General features: G+C 43.8%; 1 protein-coding gene, 1 long non-coding RNA gene and 1 pseudogene across 2 annotated transcripts; 2 read left to right on the top strand and 1 right to left on the bottom strand.

Moving 5' to 3' along the window:
* The first annotated feature begins 398 nt into the window (after positions 1-398).
* LOC107395354 (odorant receptor 131-2) lies at positions 399-1358 on the top strand. The gene has a single exon (XM_015974729.3). It carries the CDS (start codon positions 399-401, stop codon positions 1356-1358), a length of 960 nt encoding a protein of 319 aa, XP_015830215.3.
* A 2994-nt stretch (positions 1359-4352) lies between these two features.
* LOC139072335 (uncharacterized) lies at positions 4353-5433 on the bottom strand. The gene is made up of 3 exons (XR_011521854.1): positions 5035-5433; positions 4895-4964; positions 4353-4776 (listed from the first exon to the last, which is right to left on the bottom strand). It is a non-coding gene; the product is annotated as an uncharacterized lncRNA (long non-coding RNA).
* A 6147-nt stretch (positions 5434-11580) lies between these two features.
* LOC129159740 (odorant receptor 131-2-like) lies at positions 11581-12543 on the top strand (annotated as a pseudogene).
* Positions 12544-12922: the final 379 nt, after the last annotated feature.

A 12922-nucleotide genomic window follows, 5' to 3' on the forward strand; every position in this document is an offset into this window, starting at 1 on the left:
TGCACTTTTTGGCTTTCCAGTGTTCCAGGTCTGTAAGTCTGAAAACACGGATTTTATGGTAATAGTTTCTGAACTTTACTCAGGGATGGTAAACTATCAACACAGACAGTCATTAACCGATTAGAGGTTACATCACCCATCGCTGATCTGGTAACATTGGTTAACATTATGTCACATGAGCAGGTTCCCAGGGGACAGATCATAAATCATAAGTGAAGCCAAGTTAACCCTGCAAACCAACTCTGACCTGGTGTAAGTCTGAGTTCTTGAGTCCTTTGACTTGTATCTTAAACTGCCTGAGTCTTATCTGGTGAACAAAAACGTAACTGAATTTATTGTTGCTTTTGTTTTTAGGTAAGAACAGGCTTACATTCTACATATTTTCCAAAGTCTTTGTGATGTCAAATGTGTCTGATTCGTACTCCAATAACATTGATGTATTGTTTTATGTGAGTTTACTGGAAAAAGTGGTCCTATCTCTTCTTTCCACAGTTTCAGCCTGTGTGTTTCTCTGCATTAATGGGACCGTGTTATTTACTCTGAGAAGCAAACCAGTGTTTCGTGACACCTGCCGTTATATTCTTCTGTATAACCTCCTACTTGCAGACACTGCTCACCTGGTAGTGACTCAGCTTCTCTTTCTACTTGCTGTTTGTAGAGTAAGACTAACATATCCTGCATGTGGTACCATCGCTACAATTGCCAATCTCACAGGAGATATCTCTCCTCTCACACTGGTAGTGATGTCATTGGAGATATATGTAGCTGTATGCTTCCCACTGAGGCATGCCTCTATAATCATGGTCAAAAACACAGCAGTGGCTATCATGGCAATATGGGCTATTACTTCTATGAATAATGTAAATCGGGGTCTTTTTTTGATAGAATATTCTTTTGACAATCTGGAGACTCTCCTGATGGAAGACCACTGCACTGATATTGCTTGGTTTCCAAGTACTCCGCGAGATAACTATGATAAAGCTTACACTTGTTTAGTATTTGTTTCAGCTGGTTTAGCAGTAATTTATTCCTACACTGGAGTTGTAGTAGCAGCCAGATCAGCTTCTACAGACAAAGCATCAGCTCATAAGGCCCGTAAGACACTGCTACTACATCTGATACAGCTAGGTCTCAGTCTGTCCTCAATGATATATTACCCTCTGCTCATAGCTCTTGCAAGAACTGTTTCACGATTAGTTTTTGTATGGGTCCAGAATGTTTTTTATGTGTTATTTATCATTTTACCCAGATGTCTGAGTTCACTAGTTTATGGTCTGAGAGATCAGACCATCAGACCTGTGCTACTGCATTATCTGTGTTGTCACCTTAGATTCCCAGTTGAACCTGGCCTTGGCTGAAAAAAAAATTGCTTGTGCGTTTTTGCTGGAGTATGAAAAAAAATGTAAACATCAAAGCAGTATATGATGGCATTGCTTGAAATCAATTAAGCATTGTGTTAAAATATCAATCCCCTGATAACTAGGAATCTACAGAGGCGGTTTTACCATTAGGCATAGGTCGGCAGCCGCCTGGGCCCCCTTGTGTTACCCAGATGTCTGAGTTCACTAGTTTATGGTCTGAGAGATCAGAACATCAGACCTAATCTAATGTATTATCTGTGTTGCCACTTGAAATTCCCAGTTGAACCCGGCCCTGGTTGAAAACTAAAATCATGTTTTGAATAGTGTTCTAATAAGTAAGCATGTTTGGCTGTGTTGGTGGAGTCTCAAATCAGTTGATAAACCTGTTTAAACATTTGTCTCTGACAACCATGAACCTACTCTTTTGTTCTAAGTTCACGTTTCACCAGAATTCTAAATACTACTTTTGTTTAGATAAAAAATAATAAAGAACTTTTCTGTTGGCCTGGGGCTGGAAACAATGTTAAAGGTACATACTGCTCTCTACTGTTTTTGGAGTTTAATAGGGGGATTGCAGAATGTGTTTCAACTACTGGGGATCACACTTCTGAGCCTCCCTGGTAAAGTTTATTCAAAGTAGAATGCATTCTCCAGGTCTGGGACCAGGTTCTGTCTCGAGTGGAGGAGTTTAAGTATCTCGGTATCTTGTTCACGAGTGAGGGAAAGCTGGAGGGCAGCATCGATAGGCGGAATGCTGCTGGGCCTCTCTGCTTAGGCTACTGCCCCATGGCCTGACCCCGGATCAAAGTTTTGTAAGTGGTTACTTTTAATAATGTGTCAATGAAATGTAAAGGTATTCAATAAAATTTGATATTTCATAAAACATGGATCATCAGCTTCTGTAAATCCAAGACCATGGTCATAATCAGAAAAGGGTAGATTGCCTTCACCAGGTCAGGGATGACGTCCTGCCCCAAGTGGAGGAGTTTAAAAATCTCTAGTCTGAGTCTTGTTCACGAGTGAGGGAAAGATGGAACATGAGATCGACAGGCGTATTGATGCTGCATCTGCAGTGATGCGGGCGTTGTACCGGTCTGTCGTGGTGAAGAGAGAGCTGAGTCAGAAGGCAAAGCTCTCGATTTACCAGTCGAGCTATGTTCCTACCCTCACCTATGGTCACGAGCTTTGGGTAGTGACCGAAAGAATGAGATCGCGGATACAAGCGGCTGAAATGAGTTTTCTCCGCAGAGTGGCTGGGCTCTCCCTTAGAGACAGGGTGGGAATGTCTGTCATCCGGGAGGGGCTGGGAGTAGACCCGCTGCCTTTCCACATCGAGAGGAGCCAGTTGAGGTGGCTCAGTCAGGATACCTCCTGGACGCCTCCCCGGTGAGGTATTCTGGGCACGTCCACCCGGGAGAAGGCCTAGCCAAGCCAAACCAACTTTATTTATAAAGCACTTCAAAAGAGCAGTCAACCCCGACCAAAGTGCTGCGCACACAAGTAAAACATAAAACACATAAAACGGTTAAAATGATTAAAACAGTAAAAAGTACAAAGGAATAAAATGCAATAGTCTAATAAATTATACAAGTGATAATACTCAGACTGGACTCAGACTAACCCTAACCAAACGCAAGCTTATGAAAAAATAATACATATATGATAAAGAAAGATTTCAATTAGAAGATGTGCAAAGCAAGTTAACAGCATGTTTACAGAGAGAAAACAATACAAAAAAGGAAAGGAGATGGACCTCGCACTGTCCACCGTGTGCGCCACTCTGTCCCGCAGCCTCCCGTCCACCTACCGGGCGTTCATTAGCAGCTGAGTGAGAGATGCTGAGAGGGAGAGAAACTCAGAGAAGCTTTAGAGCTTTTTTACTGCTGGAGAGAAAAACGTAGCAAGCCATCATCTTCCTAAATGCAGTTATTCTCTTCTGAATCAGCACTTCTTTAAAGAAGAAATAGCTAAATGCAACAAAGGGAAATAAGTCTGTTCATGCGACTTGTAGCAAAAAATAATTCTGAACAGTGTTAAAGGTTGTTCGTCTAAAAATAGACCTTGAAGAGTTTGAAATTTTTTTTGTTTTAATAAGTTCATCTTAAAACATCTTTCTCAAGTAAAATAAAGTTTCCTCTGTGAAACAGAAATAAATTAATCATATTTCATATTTCTCCACCCAAATACTTCGATAAATATCACAAAAACACCGTCAAGGTAAAGTAAGAAATTTTATTTTTAAAGAGCAGGTCAATTGTGCCTCGGAGTCCTTCTCCACCCACATATCAATTTTAAAAAATGCAACATTAGTAGGCGTTGCCTGGAGGACCGAGAGGGCGGAGCCGCGGCAGTGACGAAGATGATGGCTAACTAGACGATGCTAGCTCCCTTCACTCTGAGCAGTTATTAGAAGTGGAAGACGTTTCTCCCCCTCCTTACCCAGACACTCGAGAAGAAAGTACCAAGACTATTTGGAGGAGACAAGCAGACCTGAGCCTTATTGTTTTGAGCTTGTGAGTTGCCTGAAACTAGCGGAACCGACCCAACAGAACCAGCTCTGAATGGTAAGTAGCCGTTAGCCATAGCATTGGATTAGCTGCAGGGTTTGGCTCCACGGCCCTAAAAAGCTAGTATTCAGCATGTTTTAGAGGTCTATCTGCTTCAACACACCTGGTTTTAATCAGCAACAAATAGCTGAGCTGCTTAACAGCTAATTTAATCTGTTAAAGCAGGAAAACCACTGAAACGTGCTGGATAGCAGTTCTCCAGGAGGCCTGGGCTCAAGTTAGTCTGCTGCAGAGAAAGTTATGAAAATATCCCATGAGAAAATTATTCTGTAATGTGTTCAGCCCACTAAAACTGCCCTGATTTCATTATTTATTTACTGATAACAGCTGCTCTCTTGGTTCTAGGTCCTCTGGTGTCTGCAGCTGGTCTGGTGTCAGGATCAGGAGCTTCCGGAAGAATGTGCCTTTCAATGACTCTTTCCCCCTTATTTGTTATATTAATTAAATGAATCTCAATTTATATATTTCCTGTTTTTGTTCATGTCCATAAATACTTAAACATGCTTGAAATTAAAACGAGATTTTAACAGTGAGGTGCTAGTTTAATTCATCACAATAGAGCTAGTTAAACATGCAACAATGTGATAATTCAATTAATGTAATTTATAAATATCCATTAAAATGTAAAAACTGGAATCAAAATGAGATATTTGGCAGCACAAAAAACTTGTCAAACACAATATTTATTATAATAATTGTAGGCAGACAGGAGACAGAGCTGATGGAGGTTCTCAGTCATCGAAGGATGGCTGAAGGCTTTCCAGGAACAGGAGATGTGGTGTTGTCTCTTCTCTCTCTATTCTGTCAGATGAGCTGATAGGTTACAGGTGTGTGAGGACATCCTCATGCTGTCACAGCCAGATGACAGGAGTTATCAGGTGATCAGCCAGGCTAATGATGAGATGCAGAAAGAAAACAAATCCAGGACAGTGTACAGTAATAACAATAGTATGTGGTGTTGCTCACCTTATGTGCTCTTATAGAGTATTAACGTGTACCTGCCTCATGGTGTAGAGTCCATATTTTGCTGAGTGTCCTGCAATAATGCAGGTTATTGGTTAGTTTACTTTTGATAGCAAAACAAATTTAATGTAAAAGTTATTTACCAGGTGAATCAGCTCACACGATACCACCAAGTGTCACAGGGCCAGAATCAGTAGCCTCCTTCATGATGTCATGATGTAATCACATACTTATTTAATTGTTAATATCTTAAAAATTCTGAAATGTTTTAATTTTTTTTTTACCTTGAACAGTTCACTGAGCTTGCACTGTCACTGAGGCGGAAGCTGGAATCAACAGCAGACACCTCACATCTTGGTCTTTTCAGGGGTGTGGACGCTGCTCTGGGACTTTCTGGAAGATGAATTTCCGTCATGGTCCCTGTGGGTCACCAGACACACTGAGGCTCTGAGCTCTATTCTGGCTGGCTATGTAAAAACAAAGAAGCAGCACATTTATAAATGTTTAAAAGAGCATAAAATCACGTGTAACAATAATCTGTAAAACAAATTAAAACTAGAAGGTAATAATAAAATGTTTACATATTAAAAATAATTCACGTTTGCTACGGTGATGTAAGGCTTCACATCAGCCTGGACAAGTGCATTCTTACAGACTACTAAATCAGTCTGACAGCCAATGTCTTGGGAAGATTTAGCCTGAAAAAAAAATAGAAGCACATTGTTGTTGGAGTTTATAAAGTCAGATAATATACAAAAGAAACTGTCCTATATAGGCGTTTTTTAACATTCCTAGTGTGTGATTGTTATTATAACGTAAAAGTCAGTCACATATGATGTGGAGAGCCTGAAATGCGACCTCCTGAACAGAATTCCTTACAGAACCGGGTCACAAGCTGGATTTCACGCTGTAATGCTGTCTGCCAACTAGTGCTGCATCAGTTAGAGCCACTGTTGCAGAATTACCGACTGACTAGCTAAAGGAAGTGAAACACGTCTCTCAAACTTTGCATTTAGGAAGGGAATTGTCTTTAGAAGATGTTAAAACGTTTATTTAGCTTACTCACCTCAGACTGGAGCCCGCCGTGGTGGGGGAGCAGAGTCGGTGGGCTGCATCTAAATCGCGGAAGAGCCACGGTGGGCACAGCCTCCCTTTTCAAACGGAGACGTGCAGAATCGCGGGTAAAATGCCCACAGAGCCACCGCAACCATACTACACTACACCATCTCACCATGCTAACACGATATGGAGCACTAAACCCGAACTACTTTCCCAATTACACTAACAGCCAAACACTAACTAAACTACACTATCCAACAGCCAAACTAACATTAAATAAGTATGTATAACACTAAAAGCTATGCTAAAGACTAGAATATGCTAATGCTATATGCTAATGCTGAACTACGGCTAACCTCCTACACTCGCTTGCAAATCCAACTCCCAACTCGCCACAAGGCGTGGCCGAGACGCTCGTTGCTTTTATAACTTTGACACAGAGCTGCTACGTAGTACTCTACTGGTTTACGTAGTATCTTACTCTTTAGCCATTGGCTAAAATTGATTCAAAATGAGTCAAATTCTATGTTTTAAGCTGAAGGTATTTAGGCAGAATTTTTAGTTTTTAAAGAAAATGCACCAAAATGCTAAAATAATGAATACACACATTTAAATCACTATTAGACACTCATTTATACAGTTCATCAGCAAATAAAAGTTAATTTAGACGTTACTTGCTCTTTAAATAAGCGGCTGTTTGTGATTAATCATGAGTTAACTATGGCCCAGCAGCGTCTCCACTTTCTGAGAGTGCTCAGGAGGAACAACCTAGAGGAGAGGCTGCTGGTTACTTTCTACAGATCCACCATAGAAAGCATCATAACGTACTGCATAACAGCATGGTACGCAGGGTGCTCAGCTGCAGACAGGAAAGTAGTGCAGAGGGTCATCAACACAGCCCAGAAGATCACTGGCTGCTCTCTGTCCAGCCTGGAGGTCATTGCAAACTCTCGGTACCTCAGCAGAGCGAGCAATATCATCAAGGACCAATCTCACCCCAGCAATCACGTCTTTCAACTATTACCATCAGGTTGACAGTACAGGTAACATAAAACCAGGTCAAACAGATTCAGGGATAGCTTCTTTCCCAGGGCGATCTCTATATTGAATAAGCATAAAAACAATTAAAACTGCTTAGCGACTGTCAAGGTCACCGTCAACTACTATGCTGCTATTCTAATGCCATTTTTTTACATGATATGGTAGCTGCTATTCTGTATATAGTGTGCTAGTCGGCATATATTACTTACTATTATTTTGTTACTTACTAGTGTTTTTGTTACTTACTAATGTGTTGTTACTTACTATTGTTTTGTTTTAGGGGACCTTTATATTTAGAGGTATTATTGTATTGTGCACCAAGGGAGTGGCACTCCAATTTCGTTGTATCCTGTACAATGACAATAAAGGCTATTATTATTATTATTATTATTATTATTATTATTATTATATCATTATTAAATAGCCTATGTGGCCTATAGGCTATGCAACTGAGATTTAATATGAAAAATTAGACAAACCTATTTTCTAATTAGGTATTTGCTCTATGTTGATATATTTTTCATAAGCATTTACGGGCCAAGGGGAACATCAGCTGCCGATGGTATAATTTGAAGAAAAAAGTCCATTATGCAAACCTTCTCCCTTCATATTCAGAATTTTCTAGTTGTGTATAAAATGTGTATATAGTGCCTCTCTAGTTCTTAATAAAGGTTAAATAGTTTTGAATTTTGTCATGTCACATGCCAGTGATTTTTAAGCCAATATAAACCTATAAAGAATCTATTGCAGTATTTTTTACCATGGTTTAAAACTTTTATCTTATTATAGAATGAATATGACAAATTATCTTTTTGTGGCTGAATGCAGGCTCAATGAACAAGTACATTCAAGGGGGAGCTCACGCCAAAAGTTCAGATCAGCCATCCACCAGCAGTTCAAGAGCTCCAGATCATTTGTCAGCCATCACGTCTGAACCTTCTACAACATCACCCAGCCCTGACCAGGAATTAAAAAGTAAAGCACACCTACAGACCGAGCACAGCCCACAGCCAGCACTTCAGAAGGCAGAGTGAGTCCTGGATCTGAAAATGCATCTGAAAATTACATTGGAAAAACACATGTGCAACCGGTGCTTGCAATGTGTGGATCTTTTACATAGTTCTAACTAATAACAATATGGAGTTCCTGTGTTGAGTATGTTATATTATGTAAATATCAATCCTACTTTTTGGAAATAATAGGCGAAGCGCTTGCACATACTGCGTTATTGTGTTGTTTTTTTCTGCGGGGGGGGGGGGGGGGGCACCACGAAGCCTTTGTGCTTAGGGCACCAAAATAGCTAGCAATGGCCCTGGCTGCTTCACAAGGACAGGCGATAATGGAGGCTTGGAGATGTGCAAAAGAGAGCATGGAGCTCAAGGACGGAGTCAAGCTCGACAGAAGAAGGTAGATCAGCCATTGGATCAGAAAGGTACAGGATCATTCTGCTGATAGCAGGGTCCTGTGACTGAAGACTGACAAGGTCGTTCTCAGAAAAACAGGTTAAACGGCGGGTGAGTTTCTCCTGCTCCTTGAGTTCATGGAGTTGGAGAAGGTACAGGAGACACCATTCTGGGGAACGCACCTGGCTATCAAGCCACCACCGCGCAGAGGTTTCACCTGTCCGTCCAAACTTGCTACGGCAATCCTGCACAGCGGGTTCCTAACAACGCGACGGCGGTGGCCCCGTAGACCCTCTGCTAATTCGTTGTCTTCCCAGATCCAAGGTTTATCAGCCACGCCCCCACAGTCACAGGCTTCACCAGTCAAGCCGCTTCAGCCTCAATCCTCTCCTGTCATCACGCCGCTCCAGCCTCAAGCCCCTCCTGTAATCACGCCGCTTAGGCCTCAAGCCCCTCTTGCCATGCCACGTCAGCGACGGTCCCAGAAGTCTTCTGGGGCTGCTAAAAATGTTGATCCTTCTCCCGTGCTGGTGTCAGCGGGGACACGTCATGTTTTGCTCTTAAGTTGGCCCCAACTGAGGAGGCAGTTAGGATGGTGGTACAGATGGTTAATGACTCTCTACGGGGCATCTTTGCCATATCATCATGCCCCCACCAAGGACTGCAGACGGCTGAGTTGTTAAATACCCTCTTTTCCACCCATCTGGAGTTGACAACAGTTGAAGCCCTTAGTAACCATTACTCTTATGTCTGGAGGATTCATGGGTCTGCACTTAAAGATGTCGCTGCAGAGGGCCTGACCTGCTATGAGGAATGGAAACCTTCCCCAGAACCCTCCAGCACCATGCCAGGTGCTTCATGAATCAGAGACTAACAAGAAAGGTTCTCAGCTGCTTTTTAGTCACATACCGCCCTCACCACGCCCACTCGCCAGTGGTCACAGAGGCCGCACTGCTTCCAGGTCCAGTGGTGGTCCCAGAGGTTGCACCACATCCAGGTCCAGCAGGGGTCACAGAGGTCGCACCACATACAGGTCCAGCTGTGGTCCCGGTGCCGCCTGTCCAAGGGGCTCTGCCTGTCCAAGAGGCTTCACCTGAGGCTCCGCCTGTCTAAGAGGCTTCACCTGAGGCTCCGCCTGTCTAAGAAGCGTCGTCCATCCAAGAGGCTCTGCCTGTCCAAGAGGCTCCGCCCATCCAAGAGACTTCGCCCGAGGCTCCGCTTGTGCAAGAGGCTCCGCCTGAGGCCCCGTCTCCTCCAGAGACTTTGCATCCAGTGTCCTCATCTCGTCCAGAGACTTTGCCTCCAGCGTCCTCGTCTCATCCAGAGACTTTGCCTCCAGCGTCCCCGTCTCCTCCAGAGACTTTGCCTCCAGCGTCCCCGTCTCCTCCAGAGACTTTGCCTCCAGCGTCCCCGTCTCATCCAGAGACTTTGCCTCCAGCGTCCTCATCTCGTCCAGAGACTTTGCCTCCAGCGTCTCCGTCTCCTCCAGAGACTTTGCCTCCAGCGTCCTCGTCTCCTCCAGAGACTTTGCCTCCAGCGTCCTCGTCTCCTCCAGAGACTTTGCCTCCAGCGTCCCTGTCTCCTCCAGAGACTTTGCCTCCAGCGTCCCCGTCTCCTCCAGAGACTTTGCCTCCAGCGGCCCCATCCTTTCTGGCCACTCCTCCCGGGGACTCACCTCCCGCAGCCCTGCCTGGTCCCCAGCCACCTCTCATGGCTTTGTCAAGTCTCCAGCTTCTGCCTCTTTGCTGCCAGAGTCCCAGAGTCTCCTGGTCCCTGGTTCGTCTCCGCCAGCCTCCAAAGATCTTTTGACCCATGCCTCATCGCTGCCGGACTCCCAGATTCTCCTGGTCCCTGGTTTGCCGCCTCCGACCCCTCACTCGTCACCGCCAGTCCCCCAGATCCTCTCGGCCTTTGCTCCTGGCTCTACGTCGCAGGCCTCCCAGACTTCGATGGTCCCGGCTCTTGGTTCCTCATCACTGGGCTCCAGAGCTGCATCTCATCATCTGGCTGCCTCGACGCCGCCCTCCTGAACTTTGCCACATCGTGTGGCCTCCCGGCCGCCCTCCTGAACTCTGCTTCATCAGGCACCCGTTACTGGGCCTGCCTTTGTGTTCTTGGTTTCTTTCTGTTCTCGTTTCTGGCCCTTTCCTGGTCTCCCTTCTCCCGCCCTGCTCTGGTTTCCTGTGGGCGTCTGGTATCCGCCCTTGTGGGGGGATTCTTTCATGATCATGCCAGGTCCTGACCTCCATGCTACCACCTCATCAGCCTTCATGCATCACACTTGGTCCCCTCATCAAGCTCATGCCACACACCTGCCTCACCAGCTAAATGTTTCTCAGTCAACCACTCTGTCAGATTATTGAACGCTCCTGCTAGCAAATCTTCCAGCCTTTTTCATCCTGCCTGATCATAGCTTCCCGACCTCGTTTTCACGCCTGACCCTCGCCAAGAACTCTGCCTGCCTCCACGACCCTTGCCTGTCTTCGACTGCATCTCTCGCCTGCTCCTTGTACCTGCTTTGTCTCTTCCTGGTTCCGACACGCCTACCTTCTACTCTGCCTTTACCTGAGTTTTACTCCAGTAACACCTCCTCTTAGCTTCAGGCTAATAAGAATGTTAAATCGTCTTACTGTGTTTGGTGTCTTCACGGGTTCTCAAGTTCTGGGGTCTCATTTATCAAACATTGCGTAGAATCCTTACTAAAACCGCACTTAAGCTCAGCAAAAAAAAAATGTACTTACGCCAAGTAGGTTTGTGATCTATCAAACATGTAGTACGCACAGCTGCACGCAACTTCCGCTTCATGAATCAGAGACTAACAAGAAAGGTTCTCAGCTGCTTTTTAGTCACATACCGCCCTCACCACGCCCACTTACTGCCATAAATGGTCAATGCAATTGCCTTGTGGATCTCATACATATACATAAGCCAGCCGTTGCAGCATTTTGATCCTGACCGCAGATCAAGGAAGCGCTATTTCACAAGCTGAAACTGAAGTACTTGTGGGTGAGATGGAGAAATGAAAGGAAGTGCTTTTGCAAAACAAATAAGAGAAGACCTCCCCTAATTATTAGTAAATTAAGTCTGGTCTCTAAACTGCTTGAGTTTTATCTGGTAAACTGAATTTATTGTTGCTTTTGTTTTTACATAACAGGCTGACACCCTACACATCTTTAATAGTCTCTCTGTAATGTCAAATGTGTCAGATTCTTACTCCAATAACACTGATGTATTGTTGTATCAGAGTTTACTGGAAAGAGTGGTCCTCTGTGGTTTTTCCACGGTTCCAGCCTGTGTGTTTCTCTGCATTAATGGGACCATGTTATTTACTCTGAGAAGCAAACCAGTGTTTCGTGACACCTGCCGTTATATTCTTCTGTATAACCTCCTACTTGCAGACACTGCTCACCTGGTAGTGAGTCAGCTTCTCTTTCTACTTGCTGTTTGTAGAGTAAGACTGACATATCCTGCATGTGGTACCATCACTACAATTGCCAATCTCACAGGAGGAATCTCTCCTCTCACACTGGTAGTGATGTCACTGGAGAGATATGTAGCTGTGTGCTTCCCACTGAGGCATGCCTCCATCATTTCTACCAAAAACACAGCAGTGGCTATTATCGCAAGCTGGGCTATTAGTTCCATTAACAATTTAACTCGGGGTCTTTTTTATTGGAATATTCTTTTGAAAATATGAGTAACCTCCTGATGAAAGACTATTGTTATGACATTACTTGGTTTAAGAGTACTCAGCGAGATAACTATGATAAAGCTTACACTTGTTTAGTATTTGTTTCAGCAGGTTTGGCAGTAATTTATTCCTACACTGGAGTTGTAGTAGCAGCCAGATCAGCTTCTACAGACAAAGCATCAGCTCATAAGGCCCGTAAGACACTGCTACTACATCTGATACAGCTAGGCCTCAGTCTGTCCTCAATGATTTATCACACTCTGCTCATAGCTCTTGCAAGAACTGTTTCACGATTAGTTTTTGTATGGGTCCAGGATGTTTTTTATGTTTTCTTTGTCATTTTACCCAGATGTCTGAGTTCACTACTTTATGGTCTGAGAGATCAGACCATCAGACCTGTGCTACTGCATTATCTGTGTTGTCACCTCAGATTCCCAGTTGAACCTGGCCTTGGCTGAAAAAAAAATTGCTTGTGCATTTTTGCTGGAGTATGAAAAAAATGTAAACATCAAAGCAGTATATGATGGCATTGCTTGAAATCAATTAAGCATTGTGTTAAAATATCAATCCTCTGATAACTAGGAATCTACAGAGGTGGTTTTACCATTAGGCATAGGTCGGCGGCTTTGCTGCTAAATGAGGCCAGTGGCTAGAAATCCATCACATAGACACACATAGTCAGTGAAGAACACGCTGACTCCACATAAAAAGGCTGCAGCCAGATGTAGAACCAGCAATCATCAAGTTGAAAGGCAACATACTTTTAACCAAATAACAGTGCAGCTATAATGTTTATATGTCAAAAATGTGTATAATTTTCCACATTTAGAATTTGAC

Source organism: Nothobranchius furzeri, chromosome 10 (genome assembly GCF_043380555.1).
Source record: "Nothobranchius furzeri strain GRZ-AD chromosome 10, NfurGRZ-RIMD1, whole genome shotgun sequence".
NCBI lineage: Eukaryota > Metazoa > Chordata > Actinopteri > Cyprinodontiformes > Nothobranchiidae > Nothobranchius > Nothobranchius furzeri.

Bases quoted from the DNA above. Each gene is read 5' to 3' on its own strand.
- LOC107395354 (XM_015974729.3), top strand. From the start codon at position 399: ATGTCAAATGTGTCTGATTCGTACTCCAATAACATTGATGTATTGTTT.